We start from the raw sequence: 23,714 nt of genomic DNA on the forward strand, positions 1-23,714 counted from the left end.
GTGGAGAGTATCTTCTCTTAACCTTTGTTAGTAGAGATAACCAGCTTGCTCCCCTGATCTCAGATTATTATCCACTGAGAAATTAACACTAGTGATCAACAAGGAACTCGAGATGTCAGTGAGTATTACAAGCGTGTCGTGGGAGTCTAAAGAATCTGCATGTTATTTGTTTTGATGTTGCATTCCTGTTGGACATCTCTTTATCTCCATCCTTTCAACTGCACAACCTCCTTTTCAGCAGAGGAGCACTTTGCTTTCACAAAATTGCCTCGTCTCTATTTCTAAACGTTCCTTCTCCCTTGTCACATTATTCCTGTTTGCTTGGTTTTTTTTTTCCCGCTGTCTTACGTTTCCGTGGGCTCCATTTTCTCCTTTCTCCCTTATTGCATCAGTTCTCCCAGCCTCCCCCTTTCTTTCATACCCAGGTGTATATCTGTGTACACGGTCTTTCTATTTCAGTTATGGATTTAAATGCCTTCCCTCCCTCTCTCCACCCTCGGTTCCTTTTTTTGTTTTTGTCTTCCTTTTCCCACGTGGGCCTTCTACGCTCTTGTCCTCCTTACTGTCAGTCTGCTTTCACACATCCTGCTTTTATCTCAATCTCACCTCAAGGTGATTTGGGTAGAACCCATCTTCTCAGTCTCTACAGGTCTCAGTCCTCATGTCTAAATTCATCCGCTTTCCCCTTCTAACTGTATCCTTCACTCATAGTATTGCTTTTTACCTCCCCATCCACCCTTTTGCAAACAGCCCAGGTTCCTAGTATTTTTACTTTGCTCTCAAACTTTCAGATTATAGCTTTTTTTTTTCTTCACAATCATATTTCCATCTCTGTTCTCTACAGTCTTTGTCATACGAGTTGCTCTACCCCTTATGATACACTTACAGCTTAATGCCTTCTTTATAATACCTGAGGGAAGCCACATTGAACCCCAGCATTACTGCCAGCTAAAATAAAAACCCCACACAAATAATAGCACAGTGGCAGCCCTTGCTCAGCCAGCCCAGTGTCTTATCCCATCTTCCTCACTGTTTCAGCCACTGTAGCAATAACCCCACGCATAATGTCTCATCAGTCTACGCTCATAAATTCAGAAACAGTAAACTTTGACTGTGTACGGCTGTAATTCATGAACAGCACCATAGTATTGTACATGTAAGCACACCAAGTAGCTAAAAAAAGCCACACTGTTTTATATTGAAAGACATTAGTCTCGTCCTTTAGCTTTGTTTAGACTGTTTTCTCTCATGGATTCTTATGCAAGCCCAATATTTTAGAAATGCAAATAAAAAAGATGCGATTTTTCAGGATATTGTTTTTGGTCTTCCTTATGTAGAACTTATCTTGTATAGCCACAGCTACATTAGATCTTTGAGGGGAAAAAGCGGAGTTTTCAAATACTTGCAGATGTTTTTTTTTTTTAGTTTTACCTCCATGTTTTTCAGATCTGTACCCTGTACTTGTATGCCATGGTGTAAATAAGAGGTTTGAATCCTTTAACTACAAATCAACTTTCTAAGTGGTTATTTATCTGCCTCTTAGACTATGATGAGTCATACACTGACATAACTTATGAAAATTAGTGTATTTAGATTAAATACATGTTGCATCACTGTGTTATCGTGCATTTTTAGATGGACACCGTGGCCTCTCGATGTTTATGTTACGCAGCTCGGTTCAGAAACATCCCCCTCCTTCAAATCCTTTTCCACGTTATCCACATATCCTCCCATTCTGCACTCACCCATATGCACTGGCTACTGCCTATTGAGATTAAGTGTCATAGTGATGGAGATAAATTATTAACGGTCTCTCGTCCACTATCCCTTTATTCCGCTCCCCGTTCACTTTTCCCTTAAGCTATCCGCACATCAATATGCAAGATGAACAGTTCGACTACTGAGGTGTCATATTGTAATGGATAAATATTTAAAATGATTAGCATGAAAGAAAAGGGTGGGCATGACCCTGCAAAAATACCTTCTGGAGGAGAAGCTGAGAAAGCAATCATTTGGCAAGTGTCTAAGTTTGCCATTAGATAAGCGACAAAAGCTTCTATTATTTGCATTGTGAGTAAAGTTGAACTGACCTGTAAACGAGCGTCTCATCGGCAGTGCAGTTGTACTGTATCTGATACATCCAGACAACGTAAGCTCCAGACAAACGCCCCAAATCCCATCGGACCTGAGCCGATGTCGATGTTACTCCCTGTACTCCAATCATCCTTCCTTCCTCTTCGTCCCCTTCTTCTTCCTCCATGCTTCCTCCATCAGTCCTCTCTCCTTCAGATGCCCTACCGCCGTCACCCTCTTCGTCATCCCCTCCAACTCTTTTCCCATCCTCTGGCTCTCCTCCGCGTCCACCGCCATTGTTAATCCCTCCATTTTTGGCCGTGCTAATATCCGACGAGCCCGGATCGGTCCGTAAAATTCCATTGGTCACGTTCCTGTTGTTCTTGGTGTTAACACTGTTGCTCCCAGCGTTTCCACCTACTCCACCCCGGTGAGGCAGGGGGATTATTTTGAGATCCACAGTGGCAGTTGCTTCACCTGCTGCGTTTATTGCGATACATGTATATGCCCCGTCATCACGGGCTACCGTTACCAAGATATCCAAGGTCCCGTTGCTAAAGGAGCTGGTCCGGGATGAGTTTGCGATGATGCGATCATCTGGTGAAACCCAGTGGACTACTGGCTCGGGGTCACCAATGGCACGGCACTTTAGCGTGGCTCGCTGGCCCTCCAGCACCCACAGCTTGTGCGTGTGGCGAGTGATGAGAGGTGGTTCACATGTGAACTCCTCCTCAGGAATTGACCAGAAATATCTGCAGGCACAGAAAAGAGACAGTGAGAGAGGTGGAGGGAGATGGGTGGAGCAGATTAATTTTGCTATTCTCCACAAATCCCAAATGATCAATTAACCAGATAGCATCTTGCAATGAGTCACGCAAGAATCATATGTGGGACAGGAGCTTAAAATGCGAAGACCAACAGCTTCCTTCTATCAAAGCCCATCATGTTAACATCTGTCCACATACATATTCAAACTAAGAGACACCAGGATCCTATGATGACAAACTCAAAAATGCTGAAAATGTGAATAATACCAGACTGATGAGGACAGCAACTCCTTTTCCTCATAAATGCTTCATTTTCAGTGTGGTTTTGACTGCAGAGTTAGACTAGAAATTAAGAAAAGAAGGATGTAGGAAGTAGAGGTAGTTCAGAGTATCTAATTAGGGGCAAAATATCACGCCAGTGTTCTTAAAACTGGCTGCATGCACTACCTGTCCTCATGAGTTTGAGCTTAATCTCTGTTCTTGCAGACTTGATCTCATTAAGGTAAGAATTAGGTCATTTTAATTCAAAACATTGTTCAGCCTGTAACTTATTACATTGCTGCCCTATGATAGAGGAAACCTTTACTAGTTACAAGAATCAGAATAATCCGTTGACCAGCTGACGATCATTTACCTTCCAGCAAGGTGAGCAGGAGTGGCACACGTCTCCATGTCATCTCCACGGATGAGGCGCCTTAACCATAGCAGTTCACAATTGCAGTGCAGTGGGTTCCCTCCAAAATTTAGGCTTATGACAGCATTGTATGGGGTAGGACTTATTGCACCTGTCTGAGACCTGAATATAATAAAAGAAAAGCAGTCAGTCCATTCACTTAATGATGCCTTGCTGGACTTCGAGGTTATTTAAATGCAATATTCATAATTGTCTTTTCTCTCATTTTGAAACGAGTACCTGTAAAGAATACAAAAGAGCCTTAAAACTCATGAAGATAATCAATTTGCATTTGGTTAAATTTTTATAAATGATTTACTTTGAACATCACTCTCTAAGAACAACTTTAGGACGTCTTTCATGACCTTGTCCTTAGACAGGTTGAAGTCAATTTGGTGCAAAACAAATGTGAACATGGTATCTTCACATTTGAACATACCATGTTCAACCTCTCTGCTATTTGCTCCTGACAGAAATCTGAGCTTTGCATGCATCACTGAGTGAAACTTGTCAGTTATACAGTGTGAACGGCTGGTAGATGAGGCTGTCTTTGCTCACCACAAATCTTTAGCTTTGATTCTCATTCTGACAACTGGTTTGGAGACCACTACTTGTTTTCTGAGACCTCTAATGGGCACCGTTGCACAAGTGTTGCAATTTTTGTTTAACAAATTCTTTTGAAGTTAATTGGACAAAGCGTGATATACGAGGCTCAGCTGTCTGATTGTGTCACTCTATTTTCAGCTTTAATGTACTTTATACTGATCTGAGTCTTTTACAGTTCACAGCTGTTTTTAGAAAAGGGTTAACTGTGACTGTACGTTGATTTACTTGAACATCAAATCCACCTTTGTGTTATCTGAACACATGGATCAGTGGAAGGGAAGCAATTCGTGGAGTTCATTTATTGTGCAAATGTCTGCAATTGTAAAAAAAATTTGTTGTGCCATAACTTATTTTCAAATGTTTCTAAAACCTTAAACTTGATAATTGTTCCCAAGTTTCCATCTTAATACCAAGCTGTTATAAGTAATTTTATATAGCATTTAATGACTGGTGTGATCTGTAGAGGGTATGGGAACATGTGAAACTGCAGAATAAACTGGCTGTGTATAGCATGGCTATGTGAGAAGCTCTATTTAGTACAATCAGACTGAACTTTATGTTAAAATATAAAAGATTTAAACACTGGATTGCATAAACTATAGAAGAATACAACTTGTTGTGCAAGCATTCAGGTTTCCCTTTTAAATCTGGATACATAAAGATGAGTTACAGGGGAAGGTATGATTAAAGAGATCATTTTAACTTGTTTTTAAAAGGTGGCCTGAACTGAAATGTCTCTATTACTAATCAAAGCACTGGTCAGTTGTTATGATCTTGCACACTATGGTCTGTCATAGCGTGCAACGTAGTCCTTAGACAGGCGAGTTAGAAAACTTGTCAGTGCAACACCTCATACGGTTGATTTGACAAAAATGTCAGTCCCACTGAGTTCCAGTTGACCAAAGATGTGTCACAGCTGGACTTTGATTTCCACATTAGTTGGAGCACAGCTGACAGCTTTACAATGAGTGCGTACTTCTATTTATAACCGTCATATAACTCGCCATCACCATTTCAAAACTTGAAATATGTTTGAGTCAGCGAAGTGGTGAGAATTTGTGGTGGCACATAAATAGCATAAAAGTAAATGTTGACTAAAGAATTTACCGAATGCCAGCACACCAGCATTGTCTTTCTTCTTTTTCTGTGCCAGAAAGCACCCTGCTAAAAACACACACACCGGTAGCTCTGTGGCGTCTGCAACAGGATATTTCTACTAAGCTACTTCTGAGGGAAACATAAAAGTTGAAGCTTAAGAGCTACCTTGCAAAGAGAGGATCAGGAGGCAGGGTTCGGAGCCTGTTGGAGGTCATATCCAGCCTTGCAAGCTTATACAGCTCTCCAAAGACTCCTTCCGCTATGTGATCTATCAGGTTATGGTCCAGGTTTAGTGTGTGCAGACTGGCCATGTTCTGAATGGACTCCCATGGTACCCTGTAGATATAAAAAAGAACAACGGCTAATGTGAGATTTATTGAATTGGTAAACTTTGTAGTGAGATTGATCATGCAGTGTGAAGATGGAGTAACAGCAGCTCTAAAGACAGAGCCACCTCTTGAGACCACTTTATTAAAGGATGTGATTGTAGCACCGATAGATCCACAGTTCATTTGTTGTTCTCTGGGTAATTTCTTCTTACTCGTCAGAGAACAAATATGCAACGATGAATTAATAGTGACAACAATGGCAGACAACAACAACAACAGATGCTTGTTTTCCTTCTGAATCTTTTGCTCTATCTGGGTTTCCCCAAGTCCCATCTGTGACCCATTGCTGTAGTCATTTAGTATTCCATTAGTGCTGTCATTCCCTGTTTTGGACCAATTAGTGAATCCAAATGAAATGTCTGGAACTAGCAAAATAGGAAAAATACGAAGCATTTATTTTTTGGCGTCAGTCACACCAGCCCTGCTGATTGTAACCTTTTTTTTGTGTCCAGGTTCACCGAACTGAACTTTACAATCACCTTGCTGTTGAGTAATAAAGTTCATTGGGTGCAAAGAATGCTTTTCTTTTTGTAGTTGACTAAATAAACGTATTCAGTGATTTTAATCAGTTACAAAAACAATTTGGTAAACATTGATGGTTACAGCAGGTGGCCTCCATTTATCTGTACAATAGTTTGATTAGACAACAGGCCTGAAAGAGGAAAGGAGTGCCAGGCATAGTTAATTAGACCATGTTTATGGTTTAGATTATGGTTTTAGAGGTTGGAGAAAGGCCAAAGAGCTGCTTTAGAGGAGACAAATGAAACATCTTAATCAGAACTGACAGCCCAATGCTGCTGAATTTATCAGCACAGAGGGACACTAGGAAGAGAATAGAGGTCTAAAAGAGAATATCATCATTGTTCTGACTTATCATTTAGACCAGAGGAATGGAAAGTAACGCTGAATCCCTATTGTCCTAAATAGACACGAGAAGAATACTGCACCCTGCACTCAGCTGTATAGAGCAGCTATAACAGTGTACACGGTGGCAGTGGAGTGAGCTCAGACGAAGGGAAAGAAAATTAGAACCTCATCAAAATTGACTTTCACTTTTCTTTCCCTTTCTTCTCCTCGTTGCCTCATATGCCAAGTGTTTTCATTGTGCATTTGTGTGTAAATTTTGTGTGCAGGATACACTGACAGAGACGGGTGTGTCCGTGTATGCTGGCTCATGAATTAAATTGAGTTTGACACAAAGGATGTCAAACTCAATTTAGTTCATGGGCCACGTTCAGTCCACTGTATGCAGCCTAAGAAAAACAACAGTATATGGTTCTTTTCCCCTTTAAGTAGTGTAGCACAAGGTGTTTTCCTAAAACTTAAACTTGTAACCATAAACCCATGTGAGATATGTCTTCAAAATGTGCAAAATAAAGTATTCTTGTTAAATACTATCTATTTAAGAATGACCTATTTACAAGGAGGATGAACATCCTGAAATATTGCAAGAAAAATAATCTCATAGTTTATTTTTCTTAATTCATTGAGTTTACCGTCATATGAACAATTGAGAGATCAGTGGAAAGGCACAAAACCTTCACACGTACAAGTTTTTGGAGTAATTTATTGAGAAACTCTATCAACAACGGACTTCACTGCCGTTTTTAAACGTTGCAAGTCTGGCTCCAGGCCCCATTTTTGATGATTTCTGCTTAAAGAACAATGTCTGTGGCTTGGATGTGCTGTGCACGTGGGTGATACCCAACAAAAGCAAAAACTCACCTCCTGAGGTTATTGTAAGATAAGTCGAGGTCTTCCAGTGTGAGCAAGAAGTCATCGAAAGCCTGCACGGAGACCTTGATCAGCTGGTTGTTGTTGACAATCAGGTGCTGCAGATTGACCAAACCTGCAAGGTCTCTAGGTCCGAGTATTGTCAAGCGATTACCTGGATAAAACAATAAACGGGTAAAAACACGTTTAAGTAGTGTATTTGATTCAAGTCTTGAACACTGAGAGTAAAATAACTGCTCACCATCCAGATGCAGAGAGCGTAGACTCTCCAGGTCAGCAAAGGCCATTGGTCTAATAAGGTGGATGGTGTTCCTTGACAGTGTCAGATCAACCAATCCGGTCATGTTGACAAAATCATTTCCGCCCACTTCTGTTATAAAGTTATCGGCCAGTCGCAGCTCAACTGTCCGCCGGTCAACATGCGGTGGAACGAACAGGAGGCCTTTGTCGGCACAGAGCGTGCTCAGTGACTCCGAAAGGTTTCGACACACGCAGTGGAAAGGACAGGCCGAGACCACACCCCACGTCTCCCCTGCTCCAATTAGAGAAGGAAGCAGGCAGCATGTGACCAAAGTCAGCCAGTGAAAGATTGGGAAAGGGACAGAGTCCGGGAGGGTTCTCTTTGCAGTCCTGGGACAGGCGCAGTGGATGAGATGAGAGGAAGTTGACAGAGATGAAACAAAAAGAGGGGACAGAAGAGAGACGGACAGACTGGGCAGAGGGAAGAGGGAGGGGAAGTCGGAGCCCTCTGCTCTGTCTTCGGGGTGGTGTGTGTGGGGTAGGTGTTTTTGTCTGCGGGGATTGAAGGGTGGGGGGACAGGCATGGTAGAACGCCTGGCTGTTCACAGACCTGGAGAGAAAAAGAGAACAGATGTGGGGGGGGAGATTAGACATAGTTTTTAAACTCATACAGTTGGTCATATTTCTATGTGTGTGTCTGGTTTTTTGTCTTCCACCTACTCTGACTAGACAGAAGTGAAGCAAGGGCTTGCTTTACACACATCCATACCTGTGTGGGTCAAGGCCTCTTCTAAACAAGTACCACTTCACACTAGTGCCTACATGGTGCTTTGTAGCATTAAAAAAATCTGTATTGAAAAATGGTTGCCTCCCTTGCTGTGTGCTTTTTTTTTTTTTTTTTTAAATTGGCTTACATGTATATTCTGTCCTCTTTGCCACTGTAGCTTATTGCCTAGCAACAGCATCCCAAAAGACTGAACACAGCCAGTCCCCATAGTAACAGTTACCTAGAAACATGTTAGAGTGGATTATTGTTATATCATAGGACCCTTTCTTAACACTGTGGGTCAGGGAATCAAATTGGGTCAGCAGCCCATCAGCCTGGATTCCACAGCAAAGCTCAAATAAAGCACAATGCAGGTGTTGGTAAGCCTGGCATAGTACCAAACACACCAGGGTCCCATTGTAAGTCTCACACATACAGTATGTATGGCAGTACAGTCGTACTAGAAGCAAGTCGTTCTACTCTGCAGCCTTGTTTTTTTAAAATGTATGGAGAGGATCCATAATTCAGTCACTATTTTAAAGCAAAAAAAACCCCAACAAGCTCTGATTCATCAGGTTACACTTGGGCACACACTGTTACAAATACTTGCAAACATGATAAGCATCTCTGGAAAACCCTATCAGAACATATAAACAAATGTCATGCTAATTCTGGTTATTTGTGAATAAAGGCACTCAAAACGTATACACTGTGTCTCTGACATCTGTCAGTGTAACATTATTGGCTCAAATGACTCCCCGTTTGGCTGTTAATTGGCTTTTTGGTTGTAGGGGCGGGTCAGCTGTTTTGTTCGGTGTTAAAAATCTCACTTCTGTTTGTGTTGTGGCTTTGAAATGGCATCCCTCTGCCTTTATCTTGCCAGTAAATGCACACATTGTGGCTTAGTGATAAGGTATAGGAGTGAGTCACAGCCACTGATTGCCATGCCTAATAGTTGTTATAGCAACTGTAGCCTAGATGCAGAAAGAGTGACAGAGATGGTTGATAACAGTCAGAGATGCGATGAGGGGAGATGAGATGGTGAGTCACGGACGGACACAAAAACATCACTGAAGAACGATGGGGATATTTTCATATGAAGCAATCTGTAAACTGACAGTGCAGAAACTAGAGTGTGATGATTACACGGTGATATGCAGTATATGCAACCCAATACTTTGAGTAATGACCAGGCATAACTATGCATCACGATGGCTTTACAGGTTGACGCAAATTGCGGCTCAATATTTTCCATTAGATTCTGGCTTTACTCTTTCTGCCTGAAACTAGAGGAGCGTTTGCAATCTAGCTCGGATAGCAAGACTGCTACATGGTAGCTTTGGTCTGCTTCCAAAATGTGAGCTCTATATTAGACCAGGCTACACTGTCTCCTTTTTGAATCATAACTTTGTATTGAGTAAATGAGAAGATGAGAACTCTAGTGCCTGAAATGAATATACTTTTTTTTTTTAAATCTTGGGATCTCAAATGTTCTCGGTAAAAGCTGAGGGGAAGGAATGAAAAAGGTGGTATAGATCACGCAAGAACTACTTTTTTGCTTTATTGAATGGTTCCATTGCTGCTTTAATATCCTGCGTTTCCTGTTGAAGCATGATGCTTGGGCAGCACATTAAACCAATGAGATATTAGTTATCAAGAGCAATGCAGTTTGGGCATGAGCCCGGTTTTCTGCCCATCCCATCAAGCCGTTCAGTTGTACGTCAATAGACTGCAGAGTTAGAAAACATTGCTTTTTGCTACTTGAGTGCCTCTTGGTTGTTCTGGGAAGCTGCAATGACTACCAGGAACTCTGTACCGTTTTCAACCCAGCCTAAAAATAAAACTCCCAAGATGCTCTCCAGCTTAGCAATGATATCAGGGATTGTTATTTCCTTATGTCTAGTGTCATCATTTTCAAAAAAAAAGAAAAGGAAGGATGAAAATGCTTGCAGCAGGAGAGAGTGGGATGGTGGGAGTGTGGGGAGGAGGACAAAGGCACGGAAGCCTGCAGTGACAGCCGGTCCCTGGGGCAGGTTGATGCTGGAAGTCGACTGCTCCTGCACTCCTGTGGAGCCATGCATACTAAAATGTGACAATACTCTGGCAAAGTGTAATACTGCTTAAAAATGTGTCTTCTCCGCCATGTTCCCTGAAAAGCCCTAATGTCAGGTGGTGTCTTCATACGATCGGCGCTAAACCAGCTTTACCCCACGCTTTGCTAACACTTGGTTTGCCTGCGGCATGCTGAATGTCAGTAATGCTCGTGCAGTCCTCTGTTGTGCGTCCTGCATCTGTCTCCACACCGTCATTTGACCTTTGTCTGTCTCATTCATTTTTTCCTCCTCTACTCTCGTTGCTTAGCTCTTCTCAGTCATCTAATAACTCTCCTGGCCTTACTCTCACTCTGTTTTTAATTTCCACCTTCTGTCTCCTCTTCTCCTTGTGAAAGCCTCCTCGTGTCCTCCCTGCCCACACTGTCCACTCCCACACCTCTCTCTTACTGTACCGCTCCTCTTCTTTCTCTATTTCCAGGGATCGGGCTTTGTTTCCTCATCTTCTATCCTCTCCCTGCAGTTGTCTTCCTTGTTATCTTCACCTATCCTGTTTCTGCATCCTTGCTCACCTTCCATCTTTCTGCCTCTGGCTGTTCTGTAAATTACCACATTTTCTTTCTTTATGTCTCATTCCCTCTTTTTCTTTCTCTCCGTCTTGTCTGCCCTTGAGGCAACCCAAGTACGACAATGTTATCAGTCACAGCACTACCTCACCACCTTCTCCGGCAGCACTTCCTCTGTCATTTTGTCTCGTCTCCCTATCGCTTGCTGATTCTGCTGCCCTCCATGTCTCCTTGCCAGTGCTGCTCTAACTTTCAGTCACAAACTATCCACACATGCAAACACACACCCTCTGATCCTGCAAACCACACATGATTATATGCTGCACCCTGCCTGTCTCAGAGGCACCCTCCCTCCCTCCTCGCTATTTCTTTCCTCCCTCCCTTCATTTATCTAACTTTCCCACTCATCTCTTCTCTCCATCTGCTTTCTCTTGATTTCTTTCTTCCCCTCCCAAACTGTCATTTCTCTTTCTTCTTACTCAGCGTCTCACTCTCTCCTTCATTTGGTGCTCTTCCTCTGTTATGGAGGAGATCTCATTTACAACCAGAGCAGTGCAGTATTGAAGCTTTCTGGCACACAAGTTGGATGTAACTGATCTGCTCAGCTGCTGATCGATCAGAGCCAAAGAGATAGATAGCACCCTGTCCCATTCATTTACTCTCACTCTTTTTCTTTCACTCTTTTTCTTCTTCCATGCTCATTGCATCTTTTTTCCCTCTTTAACAGTGATAAAGATGCAAGTAGTAAACATGTTAATCCAATAAGTAAATACTTTAAGTTTTTTAAATTGTGAGGAGTTTTCTTTAAATTTCATATTTATGCAAAAAATAAGAGTGACACAGCAGTATGCCTGATGCACTATGGCATTTAATAGCTGCTTCCAGCCTAGGATGAGTGTTTCTTCTGATTCATGTGTTCCCTTTAGTGACAGTCGGTGTAGGACATACAGTTGACTGTATTTGAGAGTCTCCTTTGGATCTTAGCCAGTACACCTCTGGTGCAAAAATAACGAAGACCCATTCTTATTTGTGATTCCAAAATCTGCACACAAAAAGGTACCCAGATTACATCTTCAGATGTGAAACTCAACAAATCCTCTTGTTTGAAATTATACAACTCAGATGTTTGCCACAGCTTATAAATCCCTCTAATCAACTTCCTACATTTCTAATCTTACCTGGTTCTATCGGGTAACTGTCACTTGCGTATAATGTAACCTACAGCAATGCCTTAACCTTAACTTTTTCAGTTTTTAACCACTAGTTGAAAATAGCTTTTGCCTGATATTTATCTCTGTTCATCTGTTATACAAATATATAGCTTTTTTTGATTCCAGTTCTTCCCCCCTCTTATCTTTCCTTGTCTCTTTGGTCTGTGTGTGTGACATTCTTGTAACACTGGATTTTCCCCTCTGGGAATCAATAAATTCTTATCTAACGCTTTGTACCGATGCCTCAGAAAGCTATAGTACGGCATGTGTGCGCGTGCAGTAACTGAAATAAGCTAGGTAAGTATCTGCACTCGCTATATACGGTTGTAGACATGAACTCCCACCATGCTTGTCTAGTGCGTGTTCCTGTTTGTGAATTAATGTGACACTTGTCTGCACTTAGGAAGTCTTCTTGTGCTCTTAAGAGTTTGCTGCTGAATTTGCAATAAGCCGGGGACACACTTATGTGTGTCAACACAAACACACCCACACTTTTTTGCACTCTCGCTCAGGCACACGTGCACAGAGAACAAGACATCGCAGTATATAGCAATAAGGACAAAAGCCCACTGGGACAAAGCCTACTTGACACTTTTTGGGACGAAAAAAAGTCAAGGAGGTCAGTCGATAAAAGATTAATGATTAAGAAATAAATCACAGAGAAGAGCACAAAATGCACCGGAAACTAGACAAAGAGGAGTATGAACAACAGACTATTAATATGAAGGTACATGAGTATTTGCTAGCTCATCCAAGCTCTTAGGCTTGTGTACCATATCTGTTGTTTGCAGGTGTTTTTGTTTTTTTTACTCTATTTTGGGAAATCTCTTCTTTCACGACCCTGCGTGAACCCATAGCTGTCCAGAGAGCAGGAAACAGACTGTTGACGAGAGCAAAAAAGGCTGCATAAAGTGAGAGTGAGAACATGAGCTAAAAGCATCTATGGAAGGATCTACTCTGTACCCTCTGCTCTGGAGCACAACTCGGTGCCAAGAGACTGAACCTGACCTCACCCCAACTCCAGCAAGCTTCAGTTTTAACGCCCACCACAAGCCCTGGAGGGTGCCGCTTCTCTTAGTGAGGACAAACGCTGCTGAATGCGTTGCCACTAATGGCTTTAAAATGATGAATTTTCATTAAGTGTTTTTTCTGTGATACTGTTGAACCCGAACCCATGCAAATTAAAATAAGCTTGAGGCATGACTTGTGGTAAAAGCTCTAATGCGTCTGTTTGAAGTTTGTTTTTCACATGTTGGACCTAATGCACTTGGTCCATTGTTGTCCTTGGTTTCTATGGATCATTATTAATGTCGGGGCCTTTTAAATGCCAGCCACTATTAATAATGTTAATAAAATCCATGTGTGTCTGTGTGTTTGCACATGTAGGTTTGTGATTATATTTCCAAATCTGCAGATTGGCGTGTGTGCGCGAATCCACTTTGGCACTCGCAAATGCCATTAGCCCATAATCGACTTAGGGAATGTTGCAATGTTTATAAACAAGGGGATTTGTATTTGCTCTCAGAAGCCACTTATCACAAGCACGGTAATCCACAGATCTTATTGGGCTGTGAATAGGTGTCCCACCAGGCTTCAGTCAGAAATCACTGACAGCCAGACATCGCGTTGCCACTAAGCGGTTAATGCTGGACTGCAAGGCGTTTAGTTTAGAGGTAGAAATGAATGGAAAGTTTTAAAGCGGCATCATTTGTCTGTCTATTCATATGGCTGGCATGCACTTGAGCTCTGCTGCATTGTTTGATGTTACAGTACGCAAAAGCTCCGCTAGCATAAATGCAGAGATCAAATATGGAGGCAGCCTTTCATTCGCTCGCATTCAAATTCTTTTTCGGTTACACTAAGGCTTTCTAGCATGCACTCTTACTCATAATCCAGGCCCTTCATATTAGGTGAGCACTTGCATACAGAAACAACTGCGAGCATACCAAAACAGTCTTCCCACACAATCATAATTATAGGGAGGCCGACACATAGACACACACTCTCTCTAGGCAAGGAACAAAAGAACACCCACGTAGCCTCTTCTTGCAGCAGTCGTGTGTACTGTAAGCCCACTCATCCTTTTGATACTATCGCTCCTCTGTCGTACTTGGTCCTCTTTAGTATGTATAGAAAGCACAGGGACGGGGTAACTGTATTGGATATGGAAAAAAAACAACAAATGCAGAGGTAAGGAGAGACTAAAGCGTGAAATACAGTGAAAGTGGGAAGCAAAAAAAAAATGGAGTACATAAGATGGAGGAGGGAAGGGTGCAAGATGGGATAAAATGAAGCCAGTTGTGTGACGAGCGGAGGAAAAGTGGGATGGAAGAGGAGAGTTTGAGGAAAATGGAGAGAAAGGGGGATGAAGTCATTGTGTGTGAATGCGTGTCGTTAAGCGGATGGGCAGAGAAATATGTAAAGGCGATAAACGGGTGAAGGCCGCCATCCATCACTGTCAGAGAGAGGGATGAGGGAGGGAAGACGGGATTTGATTAGAGGAAGGGAGAGCTGCTAAAAACGACTCTGTATGTCATCGCCGTCACGATAGTGGTGGGAGAAGTGGGCGTGAAAGGCGATGAGGTAAGGAGGAGTGACGAGGTTAGTGGTCAAGAAAATTACAGATAAGTTGGGATGGGACATTTAAAGCACCACATCTTGAGGTCAGAAAATTAAAAGCAAAGGCCAAGTATGTGAAAGTGGTCTTTTTGTTTCCTCTCTAAATGCTGTTTTGTTGTTGTAGGAGTAGACTTTAGTAACCCAACTAAGCAAACTACGGGCTGCTGTCCCAAAAGAAAATGAGATGATTACAAACGCTCCAACTTTAGATTTGTTTCAGGTCTTTGGCTGACTGAGAAGTGTGAAGATCATTATCTTTCAAACAGGAGTTACAGTGTAATCCTAATCTTTGTGTCAAGCATGGGCCTCTCAAGAAAGAACAAAAACATGCTCGTTTGTGTGGAGTCCTTTTTCGGTCTTTTCATCTTTTTGCCATACAGATGGGGGTACTGATGGGGAGGAAAGAAAGCTCACAGAACCCCTGAGGTAAATAGGAGTGAAAGAAGTGAAGTGTGTTCTCTTTAAAATGAAAAGTCTGCAGTCTCTTCACAGTGGCACTCCAAAATAATACACTTCTTATGAAATACTCGACTCAACTAATTCCTCCCAAGCCTCTGTTGTATTTGAAAGAGGAAGAAATGAATGTGTGTGTACGTACTCGTATATTCATCTGTATGCAATACCCACTCTCACTAATTCCTGTTGGAATCCTTCCTGTTTGGAAGATTTCAATAATTGTTTCTATTCCTGGAACGTCTCATAGCCAGATATTTAACGTGTTTTCATTTGGGTTTTTGGTTTAATTATTTGTTTTTTCATTCCTGTGAAATTTCCCACCTATGTATCAGTTTATGTACTAAGTGGCTCATATATTATCCTTGTTTTTGTCTCACTGAGGCACATTTCACAGTTCTTGCATGAAGATCATAAAAACTCTGGTGGTTTTGGCGATTTTCTTAAGCAGTCTGAAGAGCTTTTACTCTTATTTGTACAAAATTTGAAGACACGAGTGTTTGATCTGAGAGATTCTAGCGTTGTAGGGTGCTTTTGGCTACTGTACCTTATGAAAAGCCAGGAGCTCTTGAAACTATCTAATCTTTAAACATGGCAACACTTAAGAGAAAGCAACCCACTCTGCTTGTTCTCCGCTCACTGTGTTTGGAGTAGGAAAAAAAATGGCAATATTGATGGAGTCTTTGAAGTTTGGCTTTATAAAAGCTGCCACTTCGCATCAGCTTTGCATAGATAAGCAACCCAGTCTTTAATGAACTTGGAGTGGCTTGTTAAAAACTGCTTAAAAAGTCATAAAAGTTGAACCACCTCGGTTACCTGTGATTCTTTTTGAAGTGTGGCTGTCACAGTGGCCAGACCGCCCTTCGTGCAATATGTGGAAGCGCTCGGCTGCAGGATGTGCCAGACATCCCAAAAACCAGGTGTTAACCCTGCTGTTCTGATTTGGCGCTGGCTGTGAATTGGTGAACCACGGAGAGGCTGAGCAGGAAAACCTGACGTGGTGAACCACAGCAACGAGTAGGCCTCTACTTGGTGTCACGGCTCACATATGTGCACCTCCATCTGGCTATTTTGTTCCTCTTCCATCAATCAAATGAACATATAGCTTTGGAGGCTTTCTTTCCAGTTCTCTAACAGTGTCATTACCATTAAGGTTGTTATAACTGTGGCAGCCAATAACCCATTATTTGCTGAGGGTTTGTAATTTAGTTTCCTCCCCTTGGAAAGCCCACACAACTGCACAGCTTGGGGATTATATTTTCTGGGAGGTAAATTGAATTGGCAAACAACAGAGGTGACAGTGATTTTCTTTGGCACTTCATTGGCACAGAGGGACGGGGAGTGGTGCCGTTATGATTTGTTATGTAACTCTCGTATACACCGCCTGAACTTTCTTCCTACTGGTATTTGTGGCCATGATAGAAGTGTACCAGCACAGCTTGTGTTGTGTGTGCATTTCTTTTCGCCGGGAAGCTTTTCTTAATCGTTGTAATGCTTCATTGTCACTCAGAATGCAAAGCAGGACTTCAACATTATGTTTTGAACATCCTTTTGTAAATGCTAGCAGTCTCTTTCTATACATCTTACAGATGGATTCAGCAGCTGGATCACGGGGACAGCTGAGCAAATAAGGGACATAAAGCACTGAAAATAACTTGGTTACATTGCTGTGCCAGAGTGTCTTTTCTACTTGGAGAGTAATAATTTTTCATTGTGGAGGATAGCTGTCATACTGCTGATAGGGGGAAGCAGCTCAATGCTTTTCTCTTTTGATGACTTCTTACTCCAGATGGCAATAGCATAGTAGGATCTAATTAAATTCCACAATGACAATAAGTAAGCCAATAAAATCATGTAATTAATAGCTGACGCTCTCTGTGTTTCCACATGCTCATTGATGCTATTCCATATTGCGCTGATTGTGAAGGAAATTGTGTTTGCATCAGTTGGCATCCAGGAGCCATTCTTTAAGACTTCTCCGTGATTGAATCACACGGACTGCGGGGCGGACACGGTTCTTGTAGCAGAGTGGGTTGGCCACTAATTGCACAGTTGGTTGTTTGAGACATGGCCACATACGCTTTGACAAATGTGACCTTGGGCAAGGCACTGAACTTCAAGATGCATGGAGGTGGGTGAAAGAGAAACGCACTGCTAAGCACTTTGTGCGAGCGTGCCGAGGTTAAAACGAGTGCAGGCTGCTGATGTCACATGACATCAGTGGGGTCGTTAGGAGAAAGGATGGATTAAATGGCTACATGATGTCAAGAGCCTCGAGCTCAACACATGTGAAACTTGAAAATTAAAGCAGGAGGTTGTGAAATCTTTGCTTTGTTCTGCAGCGACCAAGTCGTGTCACTTTTAAAGTTGAGAAAGGTGTTTTTAAGGTCTGAAAAACAACATACTGTTCACGTATGTTCACAGGGACGTGAACATACGCATGTTCCTCATTCAACACCTTATTGTAGATGAAAGCAAGTTAAAGATTCTTCAAATTTATGGTGCTCATCTGGCTATCTGCTTCTAAAAAATGCTCACATATTCTAATTGTGATGTGCTGTTAAATATTAGTGACTTAACCTGTGGTGTGACACCTATTACCCTCAAGTCTGGTACCAGTAGATATTCTCTTTCTTGATTTGTAAGATTTTAGTGAAGGTTGATTGTGTGCATTTGAGTTTGCAGACACAGAGGGGTCACCCAGGAGAAACTCTTGCTTCAGTTTCTAATCCTAGTTTATTTTTCTTCAGTCACATTCTTGAACTTCTAAACTTGCACCCACTTAAATATGGTTATGCTTACATCCACAAATTTGCCTGCAGACACACAGTAATGTAAGTGGTGTAAAATAGCTGACCTGCCACTCGCCGTGAACATAATGTGCTTGCATTTTCCTGTCCTGTTTTTATTTTTTTAATCCTTCTGATGCTCTTTCTTCATCTTCGTCTCTCTAACTTTCAAGCTCAGATTCATTGTCCCTTATTGACCTGTTTTGGCGCCTATTTCTCTATAAGCAGATGACTGCTCGTTATCTGATTGCCTTTCCATCCAAACTCCAACCTAATGTCAGCCTTTCAGCACCATATTATCAATGGATGCTTTTGTGCGTGTGCACCTGTGCGTGTTTACGTCGATAAGGCTAATCAACCACAAATTCAGTACAAATACAAGTCTACAAATGATGTGCCAACACACCACTGCTGATCTGTCAACATCCCCACCAGTCAGACACCCTGCAGCGCCAATTATATGGACCCTGATTGGCTGACGCCACGGGATGCAGCTTGGCGGAAAAGCGTGCGCGTGTGTGTATGCATGTGGCAGTTTGGTGATTCAGCAGGCTTTTCAGCTCAGAGAGGGGAAATCCTGAGTAAGAAAACAGTTACCCAATCAGCGTTCTGCATCCAGCACAGTAGGTCAGTGACATGCCAGCCAGGCCTCTGCATCACAGTGATGGATGTATTGATTAATGCTGCACAGACGGGCGCACACACACTTCCACACAGGCGCACACTTCTATAAAAAATAAACTGTCTTCACTAATGTGTTTGTTCCTTTTTCTACCCTTTTTCTATTTTATCTCATTCGATTTTCTATATTGCTCTAGTGGTCACCCATCTTTCTCATGGCCCTCTCTGAACCAAGGGAACTTAAATGAGGAAAGACAAAAGGCCAGTGATAAGAGATGGGTAGCACAAGTAGAATCAGAAGGAGGCATAAATGTAGCATGTAGCATATAAGCGATTCCTTGCTCGAGTCTCGTTAGCATCAGGCGCGTTTGATCTGAAGCCACTTTTAGCTGTTATGAATCACAACTTGCAATGTAACTCACCACAAAGAGCTTTTTTCCCCCCAGTGTGTGATACTAATGCAGACAAAACAAGGCTGCACTGCAATGAGCCTGCAGGGGAAACTGGTTTCCCTTGAGTTTGTTGATTACTGCGTCTCATATTCTAATGCTTAGCAGTGCTGATACATGCAGAAATGCTGCGTGCTTTGCTGTGAGACTTAAGTGTTTCCAACCAAGTACAAGCCAGTTCCTTCTGACAGTCATCACCCACGCTGCATTCTGCACCATGATTCACTTGAACATCTACAACCCACTGCATCTGTTGGTGATATTTGTAATGCAGACAAACACATGTGAACTGAAGACGTAGTGCTGGTTTGGCAGGAAGCTGTTCCCAGCGTGTTTGGCAGAATTGTGGGACATACTTCCAAACTGATGGTCATGATGTTTGCCTTTGTCGGGCTTGGATTTAAACTCGATGTGAAGAATGTGCATCTCAGCAGTCTAAAAGACTCTGACGGTGCTTTAAAAGCCCAGACTTTCTTTTTCAGTTCTTGGTTTTAAACTCATGAAAAGCCTAAAATCAATCATCGAAGAGTAAATGCACCCAGAATATCAGTCAGTGGACCTGACAGATTGAAGGGGCACCTTTGATTTGTCTTGGTATGGTATAGTGCTGGGACAATCAACAGTCATTTATCCAGCAAGAATGCCAAACCGCTTAGGCTTTGGAAGTATGACCCCATATTTCCTACTCTTTTTCTGCCTTTTTACAGACTGAACATGCGATAAAAGGTTTAAATGGGGTCATAACATCTTGCATTTTAGGCTCGTTGGAGAAAAGTTTTGATGGGATTGAACACATCAAAGTTTTGTGCTGTTCCTGTAAATCCATCTGCTCTCTTCCTCCATCTCTAGAGGGGGTTTTCACAAAGCAGGATTAGCAAGTTAGCCCGATAAGTTTAAAAGTACTCTGTGAAATTTTGTTAGCAATTCTCAGTCTGCATAGCTGAATCACATTACATAAACCTAATTTTCTCATTTAGTTTCATAGATTTGGATCAGTATTAGCTAGAGTGGACTAATCTTTCACAGATACGCGGGTTAATTCCTAATCTTAATTTGTGAAATTCTGCTGGGACTCATTGGATCTAGTTCTAGGTGTTTATAAAACGCTGCAGAAACCATAAATTGTATTATTGTTTTCTAATTCTTGTTTCTGCTTTGTGTGTGTCCTTTATGTGATTTTTGAGCTGACCCTTCTCTTTGTTGCTCACTGTTTTGGTCAGGACTAAATGGGTCAGGCCTGATGGAGCTTGTTGGAGCACACTGACCTGACCATCTTATATTTGCAGTGTGTTTTGCCACTACAAAGGACATCAAGTTCAGCGTAGCTGCTTTTTGATAATGGAGGTGTGCTCATCATGTTCTCTAATCTCTAGAAGGATAAGAGATCGTTCTGTGGCAGAATAAAACACAGAACTGGATGAAGAGAGCACAGATAACAGTGTTCGTCTCTAGCTGTAGTTTCTACTTCTCTTTAAATACGATTGCTGCGTGAAGTCTTAATTTCCACCACATCTCCGACCCCACACTTAACCCCTCCCCCAAGTTTCCTCACGTTCACACTCGACTTTCCCCCCCGTTTCTCCCATCTCCTGGATATCTCCGTCCCCAAAACCCACCCCTCCATCTGTCTCCAGTGGTTGCCGTGGTTACGGTTTGTTCTGCTCATCAGGCGCCTGCTGTGCCTAAACAGACTGTCAACAGTTTAATTACTCATACTTTCATCCCCGTGTCTTTCCTTACTTTCTGTACAGCACGTTTGCTCGCTCCTTCCACCTCTTTACGGGTAACCTCTTGGTAACTTTCTTTTGCTCCTTCAATCATTCTCTACTTTTATCTTCACACTTCCTTCCGTCATTTGACATCTTTTGACTTTCATCCTTTTTTTTTGTCATCCTTTCGTTGCTATCATTACATCCTACAAATCTACGTTCGACTACCAACTGTCTAATTACTCAATCTTTTATCATTCAGTCCCATCGGATTGATTCCATTCGTTCACACACCCCCTCCTCCTTGTGTCTCTGTTTTATTAGTGCAGTTTTTCTTCTCAGACATTGTTATTCCTCTATTCCCTTATCCCCACGCTCTCTTATCATCCACCTCTCAAGTGTCATCGCTCGCCTTTTCATTCTTCATTACTCAGTCTCTCTACATCCTCCGAGTGTTCCTCCCTATCTTAAACAGTGTTGTAATTACGCCTCTTCATCACACTATCGTTCTGTACCTCTCTGTCCATCATCTGCCGCTCTGATCCCTGATCCCGACAGCGGCCTGATGCCTCATCCTTTGATCCTCCCACTATTCCTTAACAGCTCAGCTTTTCACGTCTCTCCCTTCACCGTTTGTCATCCCCTCTTTCGTCCATTCATCCAGCAAGTGCCATCCTCCTGACAGTAACCGCGTTTCCCTTGTTTCAGGGTTTCAAACTTTCCACTTCTCTCCTTGATGGAAAGTTGGTTAAATCAAGCAGGTATGGGACATCCTACATCCATCATAGGTTATGATCTTTGATGTTTAATCGTGCCTTTTTTTGGTTTTGTTTCATGTAATTATCATTAATGTTCATGACTTTTCCACTTATTTGGGTCCCTCATCTTCCTTTTGGCTCTTTGTTCATTAATCAGCTGTTCAGTGAGGCCTCGCCCCGCAACCAGCTACTGTCCTGTCACCATAACCAAGTTTGACTTTTTGCTATATTGAAGTGGTGTGCATAAGTATTTAGAAATGGGCTCTAATCTACGTTTAGCTGGCTTTTCTGGGGTATTTTTACCATTTCTAAAGATTAAAAAATGCATGAGAGCAAGTTTAATGTAATTATTAGCATATCAGACTTGTAGTATGCTAGTATAATTATAATCACCCAGCCTAGTCTTAATTCACAGGCCAGATGCAGTTCATACTGCAAAAATGTCTGGATTTGCATGTTGTTTGAGCTAGATCACACTAACTAGCACACAACCAACACTGCCCAGTAACCCATCAGTTAATAAATATATATAATATAATATATACACACATTTGGTTTGTTTATCTTGGCAAGTCTTGTATTTTGAACAGCAAGTGCCCCATCTGTTCACCTGCCTTACTGTTGCCTGGGAATGACGGGCAGACACCCTCGGTAACAAGAAGCCACGTGGAGCCTTAACAACATAATTGAGAAATTGTTCTTTTATTCTGCTTTTATTTCACTGTTTGAGTCAAATGACACTTACCTGCTCTGTTTTCTTATGAAACTCAGTAGCAGGAGAGCAGAGCCAATTATAGATTGATGATTTGCTTAATAGAAACCAAACAGCCTCTTTGTTGCACTTCAAAAGGAGTTAGTCGTCATTTCTTCTGCATTAGCTGTGCCCCCGTTCAAAGCGGGAGTCAAAACTGTAAACTATCAACGGAGCAAATAATGAGCCCTGTCTTGGTTATTCAGAAAGCTTATTGTTCACATGTGCCGTATTGTTTTAAGCTGAATCTCGTTTGTTTCCGGGATAATTAATGTTCCTCTAAGGTAGATTTTTCACTTCCTGTAAGCCGGGCTCGATAATTGGCTCGTCTTTTTACATGGAAAAGCCCTATGGTACGTTGTATTCCCCTCCTAGTTATATCTCCAAATAGTTCATTACTGGTGTTAGTGATCTTTAACAGAGTTTTTGGGGCCATGCAAGGCTAATTGTAGCCAATGGTAACAGTAGAAAGCAACATAATGATGACCATCTGTCACTGTTAATTATTTCTTCTCATCTGTTTTTCTATTTTTAATTCCCACCCAGTCAATCCTCATTCGTGTATTATTCTAGCCTGGATGTGTCTCTTTCTAACTTTATTATCTAGTCACCCATCTCAGCTCTTTTTTTCCCCACTGCCTTCATTTTAATGTAGGTTCTTGCTTCTGAAATCTCGATTATACAACACTGCTCATCTTGATCCTTCCATTTCTTTGCTTTTTCACTGTTACCATAAGACCTTCATCACGTCACTGTGTATCCTTTCCTACTTCTTCCACTCATTGTTTTTTCCTTGTCACATGACAGTCTGTCACTGATTATAACTCACCCTCTGCCATCCTTCCATCTGACCTCTCTTAGCCTTCAATACCCACCACCATTATCATGTGCCACCCCTCCCTTTCCTTTTTCCATCTCCGCACATCACTATTTACCCTCTCTCCCTTCTCCGTTTCTTTCTCATCACCCTCTTATCCTTCTCTGTCCAGTCTGTCTGATCTCCCGTGTCAGTGTGCCAAATCTGCGCGTTTGTGTGCGCACGCAGGCAAAGCTTACGTAAAAAGCCCCAAACGAAGGGAGGTTAGTACGGATCTGTGCTGCTTAGGCTGCTGCTGCTGACACCACAGACACACAGTCAACCCCACAGACACACACAGCACGCCAGGTGAGATTACATAAAGGCAAGGTGATGAAAGCCAAGCTGAGACACACCTAGTAGGTAATGTGATGCAAGACGGCTGGCTGACACTCAGACACACACAGATTCTCAATGGGAGGGTAGAGTGAAAAAGGATGTGAAAAGAATACAAGGATGATAAGAAAAGTTTAAAATTGGTGCCAAGTGGTAGATTTGACACTACTTCTAACTTCTGAATGCACTTTTGTTCATT

The 23,714-nt window shown here is 42.1% G+C and overlaps 2 protein-coding genes across 2 annotated transcripts in view; one reads left to right on the top strand and one right to left on the bottom strand.

The window, feature by feature from the left end:
- pcxb (pyruvate carboxylase b) overlaps nt 1–23,714 on the top strand; it is a 268,562-nt gene that overhangs the window by 167,855 nt on the left and 76,993 nt on the right. The window lies entirely within an intron of this gene.
- LOC102210474 (leucine-rich repeat and fibronectin type-III domain-containing protein 4) overlaps nt 1–23,714 on the bottom strand; it is a 36,138-nt gene that overhangs the window by 10,045 nt on the left and 2,379 nt on the right. Inside the window, exons 3-7 of the mRNA XM_005748025.1 lie at nt 7,582–8,190; nt 7,332–7,494; nt 5,383–5,553; nt 3,475–3,636; nt 2,091–2,825 (exon numbers count right to left, since the gene is read on the bottom strand). Coding sequence (XP_005748082.1) covers nt 2,091–2,825; nt 3,475–3,636; nt 5,383–5,553; nt 7,332–7,494; nt 7,582–8,164 — 1,814 coding nt within the window. The 5' untranslated portion in view covers nt 8,165–8,190. The remainder of the gene's footprint in view (nt 1–2,090; nt 2,826–3,474; nt 3,637–5,382; nt 5,554–7,331; nt 7,495–7,581; nt 8,191–23,714) is intronic.

The sequence above is a fragment of the Pundamilia nyererei genome, unplaced genomic scaffold (assembly GCF_000239375.1).
Source record: "Pundamilia nyererei isolate P.nyererei 1_Seehausen unplaced genomic scaffold, PunNye1.0 scaffold00211, whole genome shotgun sequence".
Taxonomy (NCBI): domain Eukaryota; kingdom Metazoa; phylum Chordata; class Actinopteri; order Cichliformes; family Cichlidae; genus Pundamilia; species Pundamilia nyererei.